This window comes from Amaranthus tricolor, chromosome 4 (assembly GCF_026212465.1).
Source record: "Amaranthus tricolor cultivar Red isolate AtriRed21 chromosome 4, ASM2621246v1, whole genome shotgun sequence".
Classification (NCBI taxonomy): domain Eukaryota; kingdom Viridiplantae; phylum Streptophyta; class Magnoliopsida; order Caryophyllales; family Amaranthaceae; genus Amaranthus; species Amaranthus tricolor.
In genome coordinates this window covers 8,134,038-8,155,623 of record NC_080050.1, presented here as the reverse complement: position 1 = coordinate 8,155,623, position 21,586 = coordinate 8,134,038, and the positions used below count along the sequence as shown (strand labels likewise).

At 28.8% G+C, this 21,586-nt stretch overlaps 3 protein-coding genes across 5 annotated transcripts in view; 2 read left to right on the top strand and 1 right to left on the bottom strand.

Annotated features, from left to right (window-relative positions):
* Positions 1-2,755, top strand: part of LOC130810339 (10 kDa chaperonin 1, chloroplastic-like) — a 4,298-nt gene extending 1,543 nt beyond the window's left edge. Inside the window, exons 4-6 of the mRNA XM_057676357.1 lie at positions 2,146-2,211; positions 2,297-2,344; positions 2,468-2,755. Of these exons, the coding sequence (XP_057532340.1) occupies positions 2,146-2,211; positions 2,297-2,344; positions 2,468-2,566 (213 nt within the window). The 3' untranslated portion in view covers positions 2,567-2,755. The remainder of the gene's footprint in view (positions 1-2,145; positions 2,212-2,296; positions 2,345-2,467) is intronic.
* Positions 2,756-5,884: 3,129 nt separating this feature from the next.
* On the top strand, positions 5,885-8,410 carry LOC130810338 (uncharacterized). Of its 2 annotated transcripts, none has more exons than XM_057676356.1 (2): positions 5,885-6,214; positions 7,823-8,410. In XM_057676356.1, the coding sequence occupies exons 1-2, from the start codon at positions 6,127-6,129 to the stop codon at positions 8,323-8,325; spliced, it is 591 nt and encodes a 196-aa protein (XP_057532339.1). In that variant the 5' UTR covers positions 5,885-6,126; the 3' UTR covers positions 8,326-8,410. The 2 variants fall into 2 exon arrangements, with proteins under 2 accessions (XP_057532339.1, XP_057532338.1); XM_057676355.1 differs by having other exon boundaries at positions 7,742-8,410.
* A 6,802-nt stretch (positions 8,411-15,212) lies between these two features.
* LOC130810337 (E3 ubiquitin-protein ligase ATL4) lies at positions 15,213-16,600 on the bottom strand. Of its 2 annotated transcripts, XM_057676354.1 has the most exons (2): positions 15,861-16,451; positions 15,213-15,695 (listed from the first exon to the last, which is right to left on the bottom strand). In XM_057676354.1, exons 1-2 carry the CDS (start codon positions 16,351-16,353, stop codon positions 15,397-15,399), a joined length of 792 nt encoding a protein of 263 aa, XP_057532337.1. In that variant the 5' UTR covers positions 16,354-16,451; the 3' UTR covers positions 15,213-15,396. The 2 variants fall into 2 exon arrangements, with proteins under 2 accessions (XP_057532337.1, XP_057532336.1); XM_057676353.1 differs by having other exon boundaries at positions 15,213-16,600.
* Between the last annotated feature and the right edge of the window lie 4,986 nt (positions 16,601-21,586).

Here is a 21,586-nt window from a genome sequence, read left to right as displayed (position 1 = left end):
ATCACAAATTTTGGACAAAAATAACCTTACTCATCTTCATTTTAATATTTTAATAATGTTTATGGTCTCACATATCTTCTACTAATTTTATTTTAATATTTTTATATTTTTAATGGCCCCCACATGTTTCCTGCTAACTTTATAAAAATATTTTATTATTAGTTGTGGTCTCCATATTTTTTCACTAACTTTCTTTTAATATTTTTTTAATATTTATGGTCCTCATTTTTCCTCCATCAAATTTGTTATTCAATAAAATAATATATTTACTATTTAAAAGATCCTATTTTTTTAATTACCGTGAACATTCCTTATGGGAACTTCATTAAGAAATGAAGGGAGTATTTATTTTCTATCTTTATGCTTTTTGTAATTTTGGAAAGAACTGTAGTCTACGATGAAGTTTTGTCTTTTACACAAAGTCATGCACACACGTACATACAACGTCGTTGTCAGGTCTCTTGGATGGAGTATTTAATTTCTTACCGGGGTTCAAGGGCAAGCCAAAGATGTTAAAAAAACATCCGTTGTTATGTTGTAGTTTAGCTGGTTTGGCAAGCATTGGATCCAATTTACAGTGTCAAAATGGGCCACCAAGAATGCAATTATACCGAGTTAAAACCTAAAAGGCTTCATCTTAAGAAATCCCCCGAAACCAATATCGCTTGATTTGCTCTTTTCCATTTATGAGAAATAAATGGGGTTTGCAATTCGTGTAGATTTTTTTATCGATGCTTCAGAAAAATAAAATTGCAAATGTATAAGAAAATATCATATAATCAATGTAACAAATACATAAAACTTGTTAACATCAAGTACATAATACTATAAACCCAAAAACAGAATATCATATAATCAACAATATAATGTCTCCAAGCTAGCCACCACCAACACCATTTTTTATGATAAGCCCACATTGCGTAGGGTGCGATTCATTCAATATCTTCCTCCCATCCCTGAGACCTTGTTTGATGTGAGGGACGATGACACAGTTGAAATGCTGTGCAATCACACCCTCGCATATTCCCTTTAGCACCCTGTTGAGCAAGCCCCTGTGGCTGCTCGTAATTGTATAGACTGAGACGAGGAGGAGGAAGGCTATGTTCTTTCTGAGGAGCAGGTTTACAGTAATCCTAGTCTCGCTGTAGATTTCGGTCACAACTGGTATCAACCGTACGATGAGAGGTTCTCCAACATGGAGATCAAGTTTGGAGAGATGGATGGTCAACATGATTGTTTAGACGACAATCTGCAGACATCTCAGAATTCGTATGATGGAGACATGTATAACCTTGATACACGTCTCCAATCTATGTGGATTGCGCAGCAGGCCCAAATAGATTATTATTTTGGGCAGTCTTATGTCGACCCTCGAGCAGCAACACAGAGAGAGAGCGAGCACCTGAACTCGCAACTAGGGGGACTAGAAGTAGTTTATCCTCCTTTTTCCGCCGTACTGAGGGCCATAGTTTTTAATTTTTTATATAGACTTCCCCTATCTGTGAGCTTTTGTTTTCCATGTCTTTGTTCATTTGCTACGCTGTTAAGCATTAATGATAATGCCTTTGATAAGCATAAGGGGGGAGTCTACACCTGTCAGTGTAGTTTTGCATGTGGTCGAGCCAAGATTAAGTAAATATGAGTCGGGTTGGATAAGGCCCTTTTAAATTTTACATGGGCTTTAAATGGGCCATGCTTTGAAAGCTCGGATGGGCCCATTTTTATTACTAAAAATTATTTTAAATTTAATTCATCAATTTATAACAATTAAATTATCATAATTAATAGTTAAATTGAATAAATATTAATAATCCCCATTGTCATTCTCATTTATAATATTTAAGTTATCCATCAATTATGTTATTTACAAGGTCTGTTTCTGACCCTTATCGAGTCCTTTTATAATCCGCTTCATTTTAATTATAATAGAGTCCGTTTTCGGCCCGACCCATTTTCAACCCGTCTATTACAAAGCCCTTCTAAAAACAAGTCGAATAATTGCTCAAAATGGAGGCCCGGCCCGTTGAACACCCTACTTTGGACTAATAATATTCAGATTTTACTCATTGCATTTGGTGGGTTCTGTTTTTAAACAATATTCTGAGTTCTCATATACCTGTTTGAACATTCTCCAAATCTCCTTAGAAATCAGCTGGTGGCGTTCTTTTACCTAAGTCAGCAGTGAAGTTCGAGAGGTACCTTATGGGTGAGGTATGAATCTTATTGCTTTTCCATTCTCAAACCTTTTCATTTATATTACACAGCCGAAACTCAAGATTTTGCAACATTCTTACAGATTCTCTCCGTTGGTTCTGATGTTGCCGAAGTTGAGGCTGGGAAGAAGGTATAACGAACTTGAATCAGAGTATTCGATTTCCTTATAGCAAAATGAACATGATTATATGACGATCCTCGACTATTTTATCGTCAAATAATAGTTTTGTTACTGTTTGTCGTCGTTTTACAGGTTCTTTTCTCAGATATAAGTGCATATGAGGTTGATCTTGGAACCGAGTCTAGGCACTGCTTTTGTAAAGAAAGTGACCTCTTGGCCGTAGTCGAGTAGATGAATTAGAATGCAGAGTATTGTTGGGGACTTCAATTGATTTTGCCTTTGGATTTTAGGATATTTTGTTCTTGAATGAAATGACTTTTTATGTATTGAAGCATACAAGGTTCTGTATGGAAATAACTAATTTATTTTAAATTATAAATTTAATTATATAATTATAAATAAAGAATTTAAAAATGATCAGATTTAGGTAGTTATTCATTTTTAAATTCTTATTTTTAACTATCTTTAAAAGATAAGGGTGGAGTTAGCTTAAATTTAAATTTAAATTTAAATTTTTTGATTTGTAAAAATATTAAATTTGAGTCAATTTAAGATTTTTATATGAAATTATAGTTTTCAAATATTACTAAGGGGATTATGAGTTATTGTACATTAATCAAAGGCTTTTTCTATTTATTGTATTATACTCTTATTTCTAATGTTCTTTTCTATTTAGAATATGCAGAGGAATTATATAAAAATACGAATATGAAGAGGATTCAATATGTGATTACTAAGGGATAAAATTTATTAAGAGTAATTGTATAGTATTGATTATTGATATTTAAAATAATATAAAAAAATAATTTAAAAAAAAAAACTAAAGGGGTTTAGTAAAAAGAGGGAGGGGTAATGTAATTATTAACTAGAATAAGTATATCGATTATTTTTTGAAATGATAAAAAGAACAAAAGGTCTCCTGAGAGATCGTCTCTGAGAGAGACGTTCAGGCTCAATTCATTAAAGGTTAATTTCTACTCTTATTTTCTATTTTCTTTTATAGGCCAACCTTATTAGAGATGGTCTTTCAAAGAGTCTGTCTCACAATAATTTGTGAAAAAAGAAAATGAGTTTAGTAAAAATAGACCGGGGTATTAATAAGGATGGGGTACTATTAATATAAAAAAAATCAAGTAAATGCTAAGAATAAAAAATGTAATTATTAATCAAAAATACCAAAGTATCTTCTTAGTAAATAATGATTATTTGTGAGATTAATAAATCACCCTTATGTGGTAGGATGTGATAGGGTGAGAGTTTTATTATTTTAATTTATCTTTTTTAATTTTGTTTATTTTAATATTATTTTTTTGTATTTTTATGGTGATTTACAAGTCAGGGTTATTTTGATTAGAAATTTTTGTCCTCTTAGTCCAATGTATCATACAAATGAAGTAACTTTTGTCTAAAAACATTTAAAAAAGATTTATCACAAAAAAATGAAAATATTCATGATATGTATTTTCATCTTTATGGGTGTTAGGTATGAAAGAAGTTCCATGATAAAATACCTTCCAATAGAAAATTATCCTTCTTACAATGGAGAATCATAATTCACATGTTAGGAAATACTTGGCTTATTTCATTTCAAAACATTATACAATCAAATAATGTAAAATGCGAAAATGATTTTTTTTTTTTTTGAAAATGCTTTCTAATTAAACACTCTCTTACATGTAGAGTCGATTATTGGTATGGGTCTAAAAAAAATAAATGAATTTAATTTTAGGTTTAAAGTCTTTAGACTCGTTCTCTTAATCCATTTAAGTTTTAAATTTGTCCAAGACCTATCAAATTCGTTTAAGACCTAATCAATAACATAAATCAAAATCAATTTTACATCCATTATAAACCTAATTTATATTTATTAGGATTTGATTTACACTTATATATAATTTACAAACTCATCTCAGCCAAAAATTTTTAACGTCTCAATTTAAATTCATAAAAAATTAATTGGTCAAGGTTCGAGTCTGATTGCAGGCGAATCATGAACATTTACATGCCTACTTACGGCTACATGTACTAACAGTGCTTGCTCCTCGCTCAAGATAGGATTATTATAAAATGATTATACATACCACTCTAAAAATATTCATCACTATATATCTTTCTCTTAACCTTTTAATTATTTTTTTTGTGTGATATATTATTACAACACAATACTTTGTTCACAAAAATTTGGGTGAGACTGTCTCACTTGTGACACATGTCTTATTGGGTAGACTCAATTATATATAGTTTTGTTTTACCAATTTTATAAATTAAAATGTCAATTTTAAGAGTTAAAAGACATATTTTAAGGACTTGAAATTGACATTTTAAGTCATGAAATTTAACAGTTTTAAGATTTAAAAGTCATTTTCATTACTTAAAAAACCAATTTTAAGACTTAAAAGACCAATTACAGGCATTAAATTCCCATTTCAACTTTAAAAGAGAATGGCTCAAACATTAAAATAGATATTAAAAACTTTGAAATTGATCTTTTTAAGTCTTAAAATTAGATTTTTATGTCTTAAAATTGTCCTTTTAAATCTTAAAATTAGTGTATCAAAATATTTTAAAAAATACTACTGTGTACTTTGTTTATAGGGAAAATTATGAAGTTTTTTGTTTATATTTTAGTGATATAGAATTTTCATTTTCTCGGGCAGATTGTAATTGGGCTAACTTGAGAGACCGTCTCTTTGAGAGACGTCTCTTAGGTCCAACCCATTAAAACTTAATGTCTACTTACCGTATTTTTAATGCCTACTTATATTATTCTTAATGCTACTTATCATATCCTTAATGCCTACTTACAATATTTTAAAGGTCTACTTATATTATTCTTAATGTCTACTTACAATATTTCAAAAAATATATAATGGGCTAGTCCAATTAGAATTTGTGAAATACTAATTACTTTACTATCACAATTAAAAAAACAATCTTATTTGTTGTTTTTTTAAAATAAAACTATGCCAGGATACTCTCTTGTTATATTATCTTCTTTTTTAACTCATTTACTTTATCTATAATTTCAAACAATAATAATCATTACTTCAAGAAATAATTAATTGTAATGGAATCTTATGCTTATTACTCTTTTTTTAATTACCATTTATATTCTAAATAGGAAAAATATCAGAGAAAAAAGAAGTAACACATTTTACAACCATCAAGAGAGACTAGAATACTTTTAATCATTCTCAACATTTTACATGGTCATTTTGAGTTTTGACAATTGGGATTGGTTTAATAGAGATAATGGATGGATATAGTCATGGGTCCAATACGCTATTGATCCATTCCAGACCTGCTTTTTTTATGGGTTTTAGACTCATTTTTGAAGACTTATTATTTTGAATCGAGTCTGAATTTCAAATATGATAAATGGGTTTGGATCATTGATAAGAAAGTAAGGATCTTCTTCCAACAAAAGTGAAATAGTTACAATATAGAAATTTGAATATTAGTATAGCCAACTTGGCAAAGCAAATTTCTTAATATTCTTCCTTAAATAATGAAATTTGTTCTTGCTTTTTGTAGGTCTCTCTTTGGCTATGCCAATAAAATAACAAAAAAGCAATGGCAAAGGAAAAAATACAAAGCCCAAAAGGGTTCATGGGTCCCATCCCATCCCCATCCATTTTTTCTTCATTATTCTCCTCTTATTGCTCAGTAATACTTAAAACAAATTCCTGTTCATTTTTTCCTATGTCAGCTGTCAGTGTTTGTACCCTTTTCTAATTCAAAGAGGAATATCTAAAAAAACCCTTTTCAACAATTCTTAGTCCTCACTTCTAATGATGCTAAAAGGATTTCTTTCCTTTTGTTTGGTGTTATTTTGTGGATTACTATTTGCTGTTCAAGTTTACTCCAAGAAGGCTCATGGTAGAATTTCCATTTTTAGTTCTTTATTTGTTTTGTTTTTTCTTATGGGAATTAGAAGATTGTGTTTAAGCATTCTTGTTTTCTGAGTGTTCTTTAGTTTTGTTATTTCATTTTCAAATGCTGTTTAATGTTGCAATATGACCAAAATTGGAAATTTAGTTAAGATGGGTGCATTAAATGAACCTACAATTATACTTTTATCTTCTTAAAATGTGTTCTAAATTGTATTTTACTAGTAAGCCATTTTCATCTATGGCTTTTAGGGCTCTTCTTGGAATATGGGATGCTAAATTGTTGATTATGTTCTTAGACTCGAGGCCGACCCTGAGATTTGAGAGGGTTGACGCGAATTATCAATTGTGTGCCCTTAATCACCAAATATACTATTATAAACCCCGAACTATTAAATTTCCATGTGTTGTTTTTCTAATTTTTTGGATGGAGCCAGAGCACAGGCCCCTATTGGCCCCAGGGTCGGCCCTCCTAGTATGCTTGTAAGGGAAATTGGAAAAACAAGGGTGTCTTGGGTTATCTTATCTTGTTTTGGCCAATGTGTGTGTTTTATTTAACTAGATCTATGAGAAAGTGAGGTCAGTGTGTTTTGAACTGAGTACTTGCTTGTGCAAGTCAAAAAATGAGCTAAGCTTTAAGTTGCTAAAGCTTTCAAAGCTTGACTCTTGTCGGATAATTTCCTTCTACTCGCTACTCAGACAACCCAAACCCTACTAAGGCGGAAGCCACTTGATATTAGGGCAATAACGTCAAAGTTAAGCCTTGTTTGAGCAATCGGATTGAGTGTATCTTTTGATGCACCCGGGTTTTCAAATTTTTTTTACTTGATAAGTCGTCATGGAATTGATCGTTCTTATAGATGTACTTATAAGCTATAATGTCCAAGCTAATGTATACTTTTATGTTATTATAAACTCCTATAATCTTAAGCTTTTAGAAATTAAAGGGTCTTGTGTTTTAAGTTGTACTTTTACAAGTTACAAGTAAGCCATTTTCAAAACTATGGCCTTTGTGGTTCTTAGAATATGCTAATAATGATGTTCTTATTGTGTTCTAAAAGGGAAATGCTGGGTTATTAGTATGCTTGTGTGTGTGGTTTTATTTTTCTAGGTCTATGAGAAAGTGAGGGTTATTACTATGGCCTTTGTGTGTGTTCTTACAAGTTAATTCACTTTTTAAATTCGCAATTCGCTCAAACTGACCTTAAAATAGCCCTTAAGAAACTGATTCTTCTTATAGATGTACTCATGATAGCCAAAACCCAAAATTGTCGTTTGTAAATGTAGTTCAAAGGTCCAAATTCGGAGCTTCAAAATGAGTGAAAACGAAAATAGTATCTAAACTTCTTTCAAATGTTGCTGCTTTAAGCTTTGGCAGATAGCCGCCCCCACTCCCCACGGTTTTTGTATACATAAAACGAGTTCAAGATGCATAACTTTAGACGGGTAATAAGGCGCTTAGTAGGGCTAACTTTAACAAAATGATGTATAAATTTACGAGCATCATTCATTGCAGGTAATCCCACAAAAGATATAGTCTATCTAATCAATAAAAACCGGACTGCCATAAAACTCCCTGCTGTTTTCGACAGTGCAGGGTTAGGGTGCATCGCCTTACAGTATGCAGAGGCGTGCAAGGACAATTGTACAAGCAACAATACAGTAAGTTGTCATCCCTTAGGAGACGATATAACAGAAGTGTATGCTCCTGATTGTGGCGTTGAACTACCAACTATCAGCACAATATCGGGTAAATTAGTGGGGTGCTCGTCTAAGTACCTATCTCCATCGGAAGCCTTCTCACACGTTCTTGCTCGAGATAATAAGTCGATGTCTATTCTCGAGAACATAACACACACCGAGATGGGAGTAGGCGTAGCGTCAAACCATAAGGGACATTTGTTTTGGTGTGTGTTGTTCAGTGATGGACTCACAAATTCAAGCTTCATTCTTGAAGATCATGGACAAGGAATTAAACAGAAAATGGGGTGTTTTAGTGGAACTAATACAACTTGCAGTGAAGCAACAAGTATTAAAAGTGGCATTTATATTGAGATTTTGTTATGCATTTTCTCCTTAATTTTCTTGCTTTTGATATGAGAAAATGTGAACAATTTGTTTTATTTTTGGGGTTTTTGGACCCACTCTAGTATTGAATATGAACAAATTCAATCTTTTTTAATCATATTCTACTAAATATAAATTTGATGGCGTTATAATTTCTTATCCGATATTATAAATAGTATATATATCGATCGCTATCCTCTTTTTAAAATAAAAGCTCATTATCTTTCTAAAGAATATTTTGAAAACAAATGCAAGTAATTTTTGGTTCAAGTTCATGTTGATTAGGTCGGAATAAAAATTTTAAGCCGTTGTAATTTTCTATCTAATATTATAATTAGCATTATACATCAGTCAATATCTTTTTTCAAAATAAGAGCTAGCCTCACAAAAGCTCATTTTGAAAATAAATACTACCGTTCTTCGGATGAAATTGTTCAAGGTCAAGTTAGCTTTACGCTTAGATATTAAGCTAATTTTATAATGCCTTCAAATCCAGTTCTTTTTGTTGCAAGTATATCTTTTCATAAGAGTATCTTTATTGAGGCAATAAACTCTTTGGCCGCATTCTCCTTTATAAGTATGAGTGATCGTTTTTCTTCCCTTCTCAGACCTTGATCATAGTTCTTATGAATGGAATACAGCTGGTAGAATGATGATGAAAAATAATTTTAAAAATATCTATTTTATAAATTTAGGGAATTTACTTTGTCAAACATTTTCTAATTTTTTTTTATTTTGTACCAATAGAAATTTACCACAACAATTTTCAATTATCTCAATCTTATTAACTAACTCTCGTATAGGTAGGGTTTGGAATAGTTGCATATTCTCAAATTTACTCTTACTAGTGATAACAAAGATATTACTCCCTCCGATTCAGAGCACATGTCACATTTGGAATTTGCACAAATATTTAGGTAAGAAGTGGACCATGATAAAAAGTGTTTACATTTAGAGATTAGAAGGGATCACAATAAAAAGGTATTCCTATGTAGAAATTAAAGAGGAGACCACCACGCAAAGGTGTCTACATGTACTACTTAAGGAGAGAATCACAATAAAAAGGTAACTATATGTATGGAAAATTACTACTTAAAATAAAAATGAGAAAATTAGGATAAACTGGCTTAAAAAAAGACATTTATTCTGAATTGGAGGGACACTTAATTAAATAAATACAAATTTATGTGAGAGACGATTTTTTTGGAGAGACCATATCTAATTGGGTCGGCCCATAAAAAAATATATAAAAAATAAACATTAACCTTTAATGAACTGAGCTTGAGAGAAACAGTCACTTAACTAAATTAGCAAATATTGGTATGACTTGATGTTGATGAGGATAATATCTAATCCAGCATGAGAGTGACCATTTTGGGCCATGAGCTCTCTAGATTGTAAGATTGAGTGCAGGTAGTGGGGACTAACCTATGGGCTATGATCCAAACAACCCAATTGTAGATAATGGCCTACATTATAGCCCATATCTTTCATCTCATCTCACTTTCAAACCCATACTGGCTTACTTTATAGGAATTTTTGAAATTGTTGAGCGAAAAAATAAAAAAAAGTAATTAAATAAGCAAAATTTTAAACAAATCCCAAAAGTAAGCTTCCAGACCCCAAAGCTGTGCTTTGGAGCTGTTCGCAGTTACTAACTGCGAACAGCTATTTTGTCTTATGTGCTGTTCGCAGTTAGTAACTGCGAACAGACCTGATATACAAAATCAGATCAGTTTCTGTTTTTCGCAAAATCGCATTTCTCAAACCCTACTTCACTCGACATTTCCACCTTCTCCCTCTAAAACCTTTGATTCATTCCATCAAATCGTGCAATCCTCTTTCAATTTGGCACTTCAAAATTAGTGTGGGATACTATAGCTTGCGCAAAGGTAAATTTTTTTGTGTTTTTTTGGTGTATATTTGGATTTTAGGATTTTAACCAAATTTGTTTATTTTTTCAAATGTAGGTTTGTAGTTGCGCAAAGGTAAATAATAAAATGTTACATTATCTAAATATTAATTGCAGGCACAAGGTGCGGCAAACGTGATGTGGTACAGCCAGGAGGAGCCGGTGAGGGAGATTGCGCATGGCATGCTCTTCGGCTCGCAGTTCCAGCACTTCATACCGGAAGTCGCTCCACAGCACTCACCGACTACCCCCCATACGCACATGGCATGCTCTCCTTCTTATGACTACCATTTGGAGGAGATGGATCATTCATATCCCGTTGACGCTGCGGGGACCTCGCAGGCTGGGCCATCACAGTACCAGTCCCCTCCACTGCCAGAGCGTCACGCGAACACCTCTTTCTATCGTAGGAGGCGAAGGAGACCAACTCAGTTGGATAAGGTAGATGAGGGTTCATGAGCGTTAACGATTACCTTTTGTATATTTGGATCGACTATGTACATATATATATATATATATATATATATATATATATATATATATATATATATATATATATATATATATATATATATATATATTAATTGACTTGTATATTTCAAACATTTGTATATATTTTGTTGTATATACATGTTTAATTACTTTATCATAGCCCCCAAACTTTGACTTATGAATGATCGGAGTTTTGGCGATGAATCATGCCGCCTTAAAGATACATCGACTTGTAATTACCTATTCTAATGTCTCTAGTGCAATTACAACAAACAACAACTCAAAAATAAAGGAAAAAAAAAGTTAATTAACTGTTCGCAGTTAGTAACTGCGAACAGCTATAAAAGACAAAATATCTGTTCGCAGTTACTAACTGCGAACAGCGCTTTTGTCTTTTATAGCTGTTCGCAGTTACTAACTGCGAACAGCTCCAAAGCACAGCTTTGGGGTTTGGACGCTTACTTTTGGGAAAAGTTTAAAATATCGCTTATTTGATTAATTTTTTTTTATTTTTTCACTCAACTTTTTCAAAATTTCACTTTATAGCCCCCACATGCCCACAAATCTCCACAAATAAATAAACTTTCATTTATAAGCAACATAAATAGCAACTTTGAAGTTTGGACCAACATATAAATTACATCCTCTATAGTATATAGAGATTAACATAGTTGTAAATGATAAAAAAATTAAGAAAATGGCAAAAATATTAAAATTTTGTCAAAAGAATAAAAGGGAGAAAAATTAAAAGAAGACTTATGGATAGAGTTGTTTAAAATAGAACTAAAGATTCTACATCTATTCGAACTTGTGATCGAAACCCAATTTGACCTAATTTTAAAATAGATTTACAATTATTTAAAAACATATTAAAACACAAGATCCAATTTTAATCCAACCCAAAAACACTTGACTCGAAATTAACCCGATAATCTGATTAAAAACCTATACGCCTGGATATATTAAATTTGATGTGCACATTACCAAAAAATGTTGCATAAATAAAGGCCTAAAAATAAAAATGTTATGATCAAGCGGGAGTATAGCTTCTGCACAAATGATTATAATATTGTTCATGCATGGCTCGTGCGTATTCTAACTTCTTCTATTCTATTTGACTTGGATTCTTCAAACCTTATCTTAGAGTTACCAATGGAAATATTTGTATAAATTTTCCAAAATAATAGTATTATATTTATAAATAATCTAAATTCTCATATTACAATTTGAATTTAACTTAAATTTTAATGTTAAATCGTTATTTTCTAGCTAATATAAAACGACCAAGGTTATTTTTTTATAATGTCAATTTAGGTGTTTCAAATCGATTCAAAATTAAATTTTGTGTTTTCTCATTAATTTTTTACATAATTGTAAATCCTTTTTAAAGTCAAATCAAAATTATATTTGATTACAAAATCAGATAAATATCAATTTGTGAAATGTGTTTTGAATACCCTTTATATTTCAACAAGCATCATCCAGGAATATCATGTGGCATTACAAAAGACTAAAGCAAAGCACCTCTTAAAACAACTTGTAGTTGGAAGCCTGAATAATACTATATTTTACTGGCTTACTTCAAAATATTACTCTCTCCTATTTATTGATTCAGGGATTTTTTTTTATTGGGTCAATTCATTAATTATCTCTCATTTTTATTTTTGTCATTTTTTTACCTTTTTACCCTTACTATAACAACACAACAATGCATAAATATCAATGCTCTTTATGAAAAAAAGAGAGTTTTTCACTCATTTTTAAATGGTCCCACACCGCTCCTTGGTTTTGATGCAAAACCCAAATATCCTTTTATCTATAAATAGAAGAGAGTATTATGCAGACACCTGTTCGCATTCGTTATTTTTTTCTCTAGGAGAAGGGTCTCCGTAAGTATTATCATATAAACTTCCTATTTCCAAAAGAATATCCTTTGTATTTTAATATTGAAAATTTTGTATATATTAAATATAAAAATTACTTAGAAAATGTATAGCAGAGAATTTTTTTTAATCTTGTTTTGTGCGTTAATTAATATTATGTAGCTCTTTAGATAACTACTAGTGGTTTGAAGATGGTCAATTTCAAATGACTATTAATTTTAAAATACTATTCAAATGTGTTATAATAGTTTTAAGCATTTGAGACGATATTATGCAAAAGCTAATAAACTAGCTTTTAAAGTATAGTTTCGTAAAAGAAATACAATTATTTTGAGATGATATTTCTACAACTAAAATCCACAAAAAATTATGGGTAACATTATTCATATATCTAAATTTCAAATGTTATTATAACTAGAAGTGTTCAAAACAGATTAGATTATCTGACAGTTATCCCATCTTGTAACCGAACACAATTTGACTCGACATTTAAAATGAATTAGCAATTATGAAAAAATTAAAATAGACATAAAATTTGATTTTAAATAACATCTGACATGAAATTGACTTAATGATAAAAAAAAGACCGCTAATTATAACTAACTATTCTCGTAACTATTGTATAGAAGAGTAGTATTACTTGTAAGTAGTAATTAGGGGAGGAAAAAGAGAAAAACAACAAAGCACAAAAGAGACAAAAGAGTTTGATTAAAATCCGTATCTTAGTGAAACAAAACATCCACCACCTACAATGTAACGCTTCTCAAACAAATTACTAATAAATAAACAACAAAACAAACGAATTTGCTCCTTTTTATCCACGAGTACTTCTTGCTAAAAGTTAGCACAACTACAACACTTGCTCATCACAACACACTTACTCCTCCAACTAACATTTTTATTTTTCTCTCACCTTCATCACTTTTTTTTTTTTAAAGAAAAATCCCAGAAAAATGCATCATAATTTTTTATATACTATTTATTTTTAATTTATCAAAAAATATTGAGCTCAAAATTTATTGAATAATTGTCATCTAAGAACGAGTTATTGTCACATTGAATCTTTTAATTTGCAATCAATGCACATAATCACAGTACCAACTCTTGAATAATTTTAAGTTATGTATAATTAAATATATTAAGAACTAAAATATTACAACGATAATAGTTAAATTGAGAAAATAAGTTTCTTAAAAGATTTGTTTAATATAATTAAATAAGGGGAAAATTTGTTCAATATAATTGAATAAGGTGGAAAACTAGCTAGCCATACTTATACTTAAATTTTAATATTTTTAAATAACCTATATGATCAAGCCTCTACTTATAATCAAATATATTCCTATAATGATATTACTTCTTTAAATTAAAAATAATTAAGTAATGATGCACTCTTGTCTCTTCCCTAATCCCCATAAATCTCTTTTCTTCCAAAAGATCATCCCATAAAGAAACTAAACTTCAGAAGAATAGAATGCCACCTCTACTTTTGTTTCCTTCTTTTTGTTGGAGTGTCATCCAAGTCATCTTTATAGTAAATCTTTTATATTTTACTTTAAATTCAGTGCTCTATTTTTTTCCTGAAATTATTTATTTGGGTTGAAATAGGAGAAAGAATAATAAATAAAGTGAGGAAAAAGGAAGTATTTTTCAGGAGGTTAATGATACTTTTTAAAGATAGATGTGGTATGATCTAGATTTTTCATTGAGTAAAGTAGAAAATGTATTTTATGGTTGGAGTACTCATTAAACACAACAGCCAAACTGCACATGTTCATAATTAATTTTATCTTAAAAGAGTTTTTGTTTTATGCCTTCAATAAATGGCATGCTTATAGCAGCATATGTCTTATCTATTAAAACAATTTAAGACAATTAACCAGATTAAGTTTAGGGTAATGGAAAATTTTACCTAATTGATGAAGTATATACATACCCTACTGTTATTTCTTTAATTTGCTATAATATTAATATATCAATTATCAATAAAATCACCATATAAATTTTAGGCCAAAAAATCACCATAGTCAAGTCAAAAATTAACTATAATCATAGTAGGTGAAAAAGTGTTTTACTTCCACCGACTATAAGTTTTGTTTATCTTTTATTTTAGGCGATTTTCAAAACGTGTTTCGAACCTTAAAATCGTTATATATTTTATAAAAAATAAAAAATATATTCTATATACAATGACGAATAATATAAGATCTTAGATGAACATATTCTAACTTATGTTCATCTCAAAAAAAAAAAAAAATCTAACCATTTGTACCACAATATTTTTTGTAACAGATAAAATTTGTTCATTCTTTAAAAAATACATCTCAACAGAAATGAAGTTCTCCTAAAATATAATTAATCAAAGACACTATAATTAGGTGGGAACTGGAAATCAATGCTTCATGCAATCAAAGATGAACACTACATTATTGCAATTTGCAATAAATATTGACAGACTTTGGTAAAATGCTACATATACTGTATTAATTACTCCACATCGAGAAAACATGTATTTTATAAATTTTGAATAAATATCACAAATATTAATGTTTGATAACACACATTCATTTACTTATATATTTTCAGAAAAATAATTAATCAGCAGAAAACTTATTCTTATCTAACAAAATATGAACAGGTTAAATTTTCCGCTGAAAATTCGACAAATCACAATTCACAAAATATATTGATCTACGGCCTGTTGTTTTTCATTTCTGGTAGTAAATTTTGTTCAAAATACCGCTGCATATCTATACATCCAAAAAATTGTAACAGAAGAACAAATCAAAAAAAAAAAAGTAAAAGAAAATGGAAATACTACACACCAGATAACCATCGAAACAACTCACCAATTTCATCACCGAGTCGACTCGCTTCCAAGTCGAGCTCATTAACTCGGTTATTATTTTCAAATTCAGTCGTCGTTTCTCTCCTACTACTCCCTGTAAACCATCTCCCGGAACTACGAAACGACGAGGAGAGAGAATGTGACAAATAATCTTTCAGCCAACTGCCTCCACGTGTCCCTACCTCCGCCGCTAGATTTTGTTGCAATTGTTCATCGACCTTATAGTCCGTCGTCGATGACGTTGTTCTACGAAATGAACCTGAATGAACTTCGGAAACGGCATCGTCATCAACAATATAATCAAAGTTTCCACCAAGAGAGTAGCTCCGGTTAATCGGAAATTCATCAGAGTTTCGTTGACTATTACGTTGACTTACATTCCCGATCTCAACACGGAAACTTCTAGAATTTGAGAGAGAAGAAGGATTATTACCTTCACCGAGTCTCGCGAGAAGGTCCGATTCTGGTACAAAAACCGATGACCGGCAAAGCGGACATGATTGGCTTGAGTTAAGCCAAGTATCAATACAATCGGCATGAAAAGCATGACAACAGATAGGGAGAAGTCGCAGAAGGTCTTTCGGTTCAAATTTCGATAAACATACTGCACAATCTCCTGCTGATGAGAGAGAATCAAAGGTAAAAAGAGGTAGTGTATTGATCAACGGATTAATTTCCGGTGAAATTTTTCTACGAGAAGTTGCTGAAGTAGAGGAAAGGGGATGAGGATGCTGTGATGTTGATATTGTGGTTACGTCATTTTCGGACGGTGTTCCGCGATGGCGGCGGAGGAAGCGGAGGAAAAGGTAAAGTGAAGCACATAAAATAACAGCGATGGCGAGAATGAGAACTGTAATGAGAATGTTAGGACTTACTTCATTTTCCGATGTTGTTCCGACATTGTCCTCTAATCTCCGGCGAGTCATTTTCCGATGAGAGAAAGTAAAGGGAGAAAGAAGATAGAGAAAAAGGACGTGTTTGTTCGGGTGGGTTTTGAAGAGTTGAATGAAGGTGTTTAAATGGGGTTATGTACGGCTGATTTTAATGATAATTGATTTACTTCTCCTTTTTTGTAAAAAAAAAAAAAGAGGTGGAGTGAGTGAGGAAGAATTAACTAAGAAAGAGGAATAGTTATGGAAGTAATTATTTTAACTTTGGAAAGTTTAATTTGTTTGGGTGGAATTATATTTTTGATTTATATAATAAGAAAGATATGTTTGAATTAATTTTGTTTCTATATTTATATTATTATTTGTTTTAAGATATTTTTGTGAATGATTATCTCCCATTAAATAAGGAGTTTATATTTTAATATAGTATGTATTAGATGAACTGTTAAACTCATGTATGTGAGTCTGTGACGGTCTCTTGATGAGACCTTCTCATACAACAATTTGTGTTTTTATAAATGACTGATAGTCTTATAAGTTATACATACTTCTCTATTTCATTAAACAGAGAAAGTAGAAGAAGAATTAGTTAAGCGTATTGAAACTGAGAAATTTTATATATATTTTCCCGTTTCATTATAAAAAGCATATTTCACTCTTCAATAAAAGTTTTTTTTGAGTTAAAGATAGTTTTTTTTAATGGGACGGAAAAAAAATACTATTTTTTCCATTTAAAAGAAAGTGTTACTACAAAAGATATAGATGATCTCATATAATCATTCACAAGTGGAAATTTTTTGGTAGAATTGAATGTTATTAGAAATTAATTATTTAATTGATGGAAAATTTAAATTATATATAAAAAGGAAATAGAATTTTAGTTAGCACAAAAGATAGTGCAATATTATGCAATTTATTATTATAGGAATATCAAGAGTATACGCATTGATAAAATTTTATTTCGGTGTTAATGTCTTATTATTATCGTCACTTTATTTTGTTATAGAGTTATTTTTGTTGAAAATATTAATTATTTGTAATACGCTGAAAGTGATTACGTGAACAATGTAGTGCTGGATCGAAAAAGAATATAAATATCTTTAAGTTTCATTAGTATTTTAAATTTGAAATGAAAATACATATTATTTATATATTATAGTCTTAATGAATGATATAAATTTACTTATAAAATAGCCTAAATTTTGTAGAGTATCATTGAATCAAACAAAAATAATATCATTCGCTGACGAATTTTACTTAATTAAACTTTTAGTAAAATATGTTAGACAAATGATATTATTTTTGTTTAATTAAAGATGTGCCAAATGAAAAGTTTCATATAAGAAAAAATTTCAATTTCATTTAAAAAAAGGAAAAAACAAATAAGAATAAAACAAAATATATGTCCTCTTGTAATGTATAAATATGTAAGTTCATTAATTTATATAAATTCATTTTGAAAAGTTAGCTTTAATATAAAGAGCCGAGATGTGGTTCGACCTACGAGCTACAAAGTGGAATATCTAGACCACTAGAAAAAGTTTATAAAAATGCACCGAGGCAGGAGTACGGGTCTAAACGAGCTTGACTCGTCATGACCAGTTAATCCTTTTTATTAACCCATCTTGCCCACCCCCTAATTATAAATTTGGCTCGGCCGCCCCTCGATCCGAGCAATTGAAAGTATCTCTAGTTATATAGTCGTGCATTGCACCGACGTCTTAGTAAGATTAATTTATATTTTTAATTATTATAATATGATTTACAATCATAGTAATATATATTTATTATATTTAAAATTATAATCAATTTTTTCAAAATGAAGAAAATTAAGCAAGCTAATAAATTTTTTTCTAATATTATAATATAAATTAATAATAATAATAATAATAATAATAATAATAATAATAATAATAATAATAATAATAATAATAATAAAATTTAGCCAAATTTACGCAAGACTAACTAAAATTTTATTCAAATAGATCATTAAAATATAGCATATCCTTAAAACGTAATTTTAATATTATATAAGATTAGATTCTATTTATAATTATATATATTTTGATACTAATTATATAAATTTGTATAGTTATCTTATTTAAAACAATGTTACTTTGACAATATGTGGCAATCAAGGAATATTGGTAAGATACTTTTTTAAATAATTAGGAAATAGAATATTTTATTTCCAAATATATATTTTTTAAAATTTTAATTCTAGTATTTAGACCCATGATGTAGGAATATTGTTTTAGGCTGTTTCAAAATTTTTACTTATTTATATTAAATGGAAAATTCCTATTTTAAATTGGTTTATTATACATAAAATATTACCTATTAACACTATGACTAACATGATTTTTATAGGAAAAAATTAATTTTAATAATCCAACTATTCACCTAACCGCTGTAAATAATTTCAACTTTGAATTAATTTTTAATAAATCAATATTTGCCCTTAGTTTGCAGTCAGCATACTAATAGGGTATGCTGATACCAAACTAAAAGTATATGTTGAATTATTATAAAAAAAAAGAGTAAAAAATTAAGGAGAAAAGTTGGATTATTAAAAAATTATTATTATTATTATCATTATTATTAAATAATAAATATTATTATTATTATATATATATATATGTGTGTGTGTGTGTGTGTGTGTGTGTGTGTGTGTGTGTGTGTGTGTGTGTGTAGATTTAGGATCTAATATGAAGGGGTTTAAAAATAAGAAGGATAGGAAGGAATTTCATCTGTCAGATCTTAGATCAATGGTCCATCATGCACGCGGTTCAGAACAAAAAATAAGTTGTAATGTTTTCTTAATTAGTATGTGATAGTTTCTGTATAAACATGTGTGACTTGAAATTGTGATGTTTTCTAAATTAATATGTGATGCTTTCTTCATAAACATGTGTTACTATATTATTTTGCTAAGACAACTTTTTTTAAACCGTTAGATGTTAAGTAATCAACGGTAGCTATTCCTTTCTATCTTTCCTATTTTCACACCCCTTCTTATTGGATCTCTACCCTATATATAGGAGGGAACCAATGAGAAGGGTGTTGAAAATGAGAAGGGTAAAGACTTTATACCCTTGTTTTCACTAAAACAAAAAAATTTATAGTCACGATTGAGCCAAGAACACATAATTGTAAAAGTAACTATGACATAAATTTTTAGAATGTTCAACTCTATAACATAGTATCATTGTTTGTATATATTTAAAAACAAAACAAAAACAAACAAAAATCTTTCTTAATTAAAAATCATTCTTATTTGATCTTTTATATATATATATATATATATATATATATATATATACATATATATATATATATATATATATATATATATATATATATATATATATATACATACATATATATATATATATATACATACATATATATATATATATATACATATATATATATATATATATATATATATATATATACATATATATATATATATATATATATATATATATATATATATATATATATATATATATATATATATATATATATATATATATATATATACATATATATATATATATATATATATATATATATATATATATACATATATACATATATACATATATACATATATATATACATATATATATATATATATATATATATATATATATATATATATATATATATATATATATATATATATATATATATACATACATATATATATATATACATACATATATATATATATACATACATATATATATATATACATATATATATATATATATATATATATATATATATATATATATATATATATATATATATATATATATATATATATATATATATATATATATTCGATTATTGAAGAATAATGCAAATATCAACTGAGGCAATCCCGTTGTAAAATTTAATGCAATCAAAATCTGATATATATGGAATGAATCGTAAACCAATAACAAAGAACGAAATTTTAAATTAATTGCATAATTCCCAATAATATAATATGTTCTTACTTAAACTAGTTGATATATATCTCAAAAAAATTGATATCAAATATATGGATTATGATGCAAATATGACATATTGACGAATTATATTCCAATTAAAGATTCGTTAATTTAAATTTCAAAAAACCTAGTAAACATTTCCTATTTAATAAAATTATTTTATCACCTACTGATATTACATATTTCGTTTTTATTTGAAGTTTAAATTTGTTACCTTAAATATCAATTGTATGCTTAAAATTATTAATTTGTTCGTTATAGGACTTCAAAATGCAACATATTAATAAAAGATTCAGTGAAATAATGATATTCTTTTAAATGCTTTTTAAATGCTAAGGAGTTGTCATTTGTTATTTTTTAACTTTTTTTATTAATTTGTATATTTATATGATTTTAGGATATTACGGTGATATAATATAATATGATGATATGATGATTGAAAATCTATAGACACTTTTTAATGGATATTGCTAATGAAATTCCAAATGGTTTTTTAATGAAATATTATTCAATATCAAATATTAAAATTAATAATATTTTTTAAAATTCTAATTAATGTTATAGATATTAATACATAATTTAGAATTTATCACCAGATTGATCCCACGTTAAAATAAAATATTGTTATCCTTTATTTTGTATCATAATTTTCTCATTGAAATATACTAATAATTATTTTCATCAAGGAACGTTTTAGAAGCATTTGCTAGAATTTTCCAATAACAAATAAGGAAAAAGTGTCAAAAAGTACTTAATAAAAAAAAAAATTCAAAAAATACCTAACAAAAAAATTTTCTTTTCAAAAGAATACCAAATAACTGCTGGGGTTAAGTTTTTCGTTATCATTTGCTTTTTCCCTTTAAAAAAACTGTCCCAATTCCATTTTCTTATTCAAAATATTTTCTCTCTCCTATAATTCCCCATCTTCTTCCTCGCTCACTGTTTCGAAGACTCCCAATACAGACGCCCAATCTTTTTCGCCCAAGCAGTCATTTGTTTGCAATTTTAAAGTTCTTCTTCCTTTACTATGTCCTTACTCATCTTCACTCACTTCCCTCTGCGAAAATCTTCAAGTAAGTAACTTTGCCCTAATTTTTTTTTAAAAATTTGGCATGATTTTGTTGAATTTTACACTTTTGCTTTAATTCTTCTTGTTGAATTTTACACTTTTTGCTTTAATTCTTCTTGTTGGATTTGTGATTGGATTTTGATTTTTTTTTTTTCAATTACTTAGTTTTAGGTTGTGTGACCTCATAAAACCTATT

Excerpts from the sequence above, each read along its gene's own strand:
- LOC130810338 (XM_057676355.1), top strand. The coding sequence starts at position 6,127 with ATGATGCTAAAAGGATTTCTTTCCTTTTGTTTGGTGTTATTTTGTGGA. Across the intron at positions 6,215-7,741 it reads TTACTCCAAGAAGGCTCATG|GTAATCCCACAAAAGATATA; the intron begins GTAGAATTTCCA and ends CATTCATTGCAG.
- LOC130810337 (XM_057676353.1), bottom strand. The coding sequence starts at position 16,353 with ATGACTCGCCGGAGATTAGAGGACAATGTCGGAACAACATCGGAAAAT.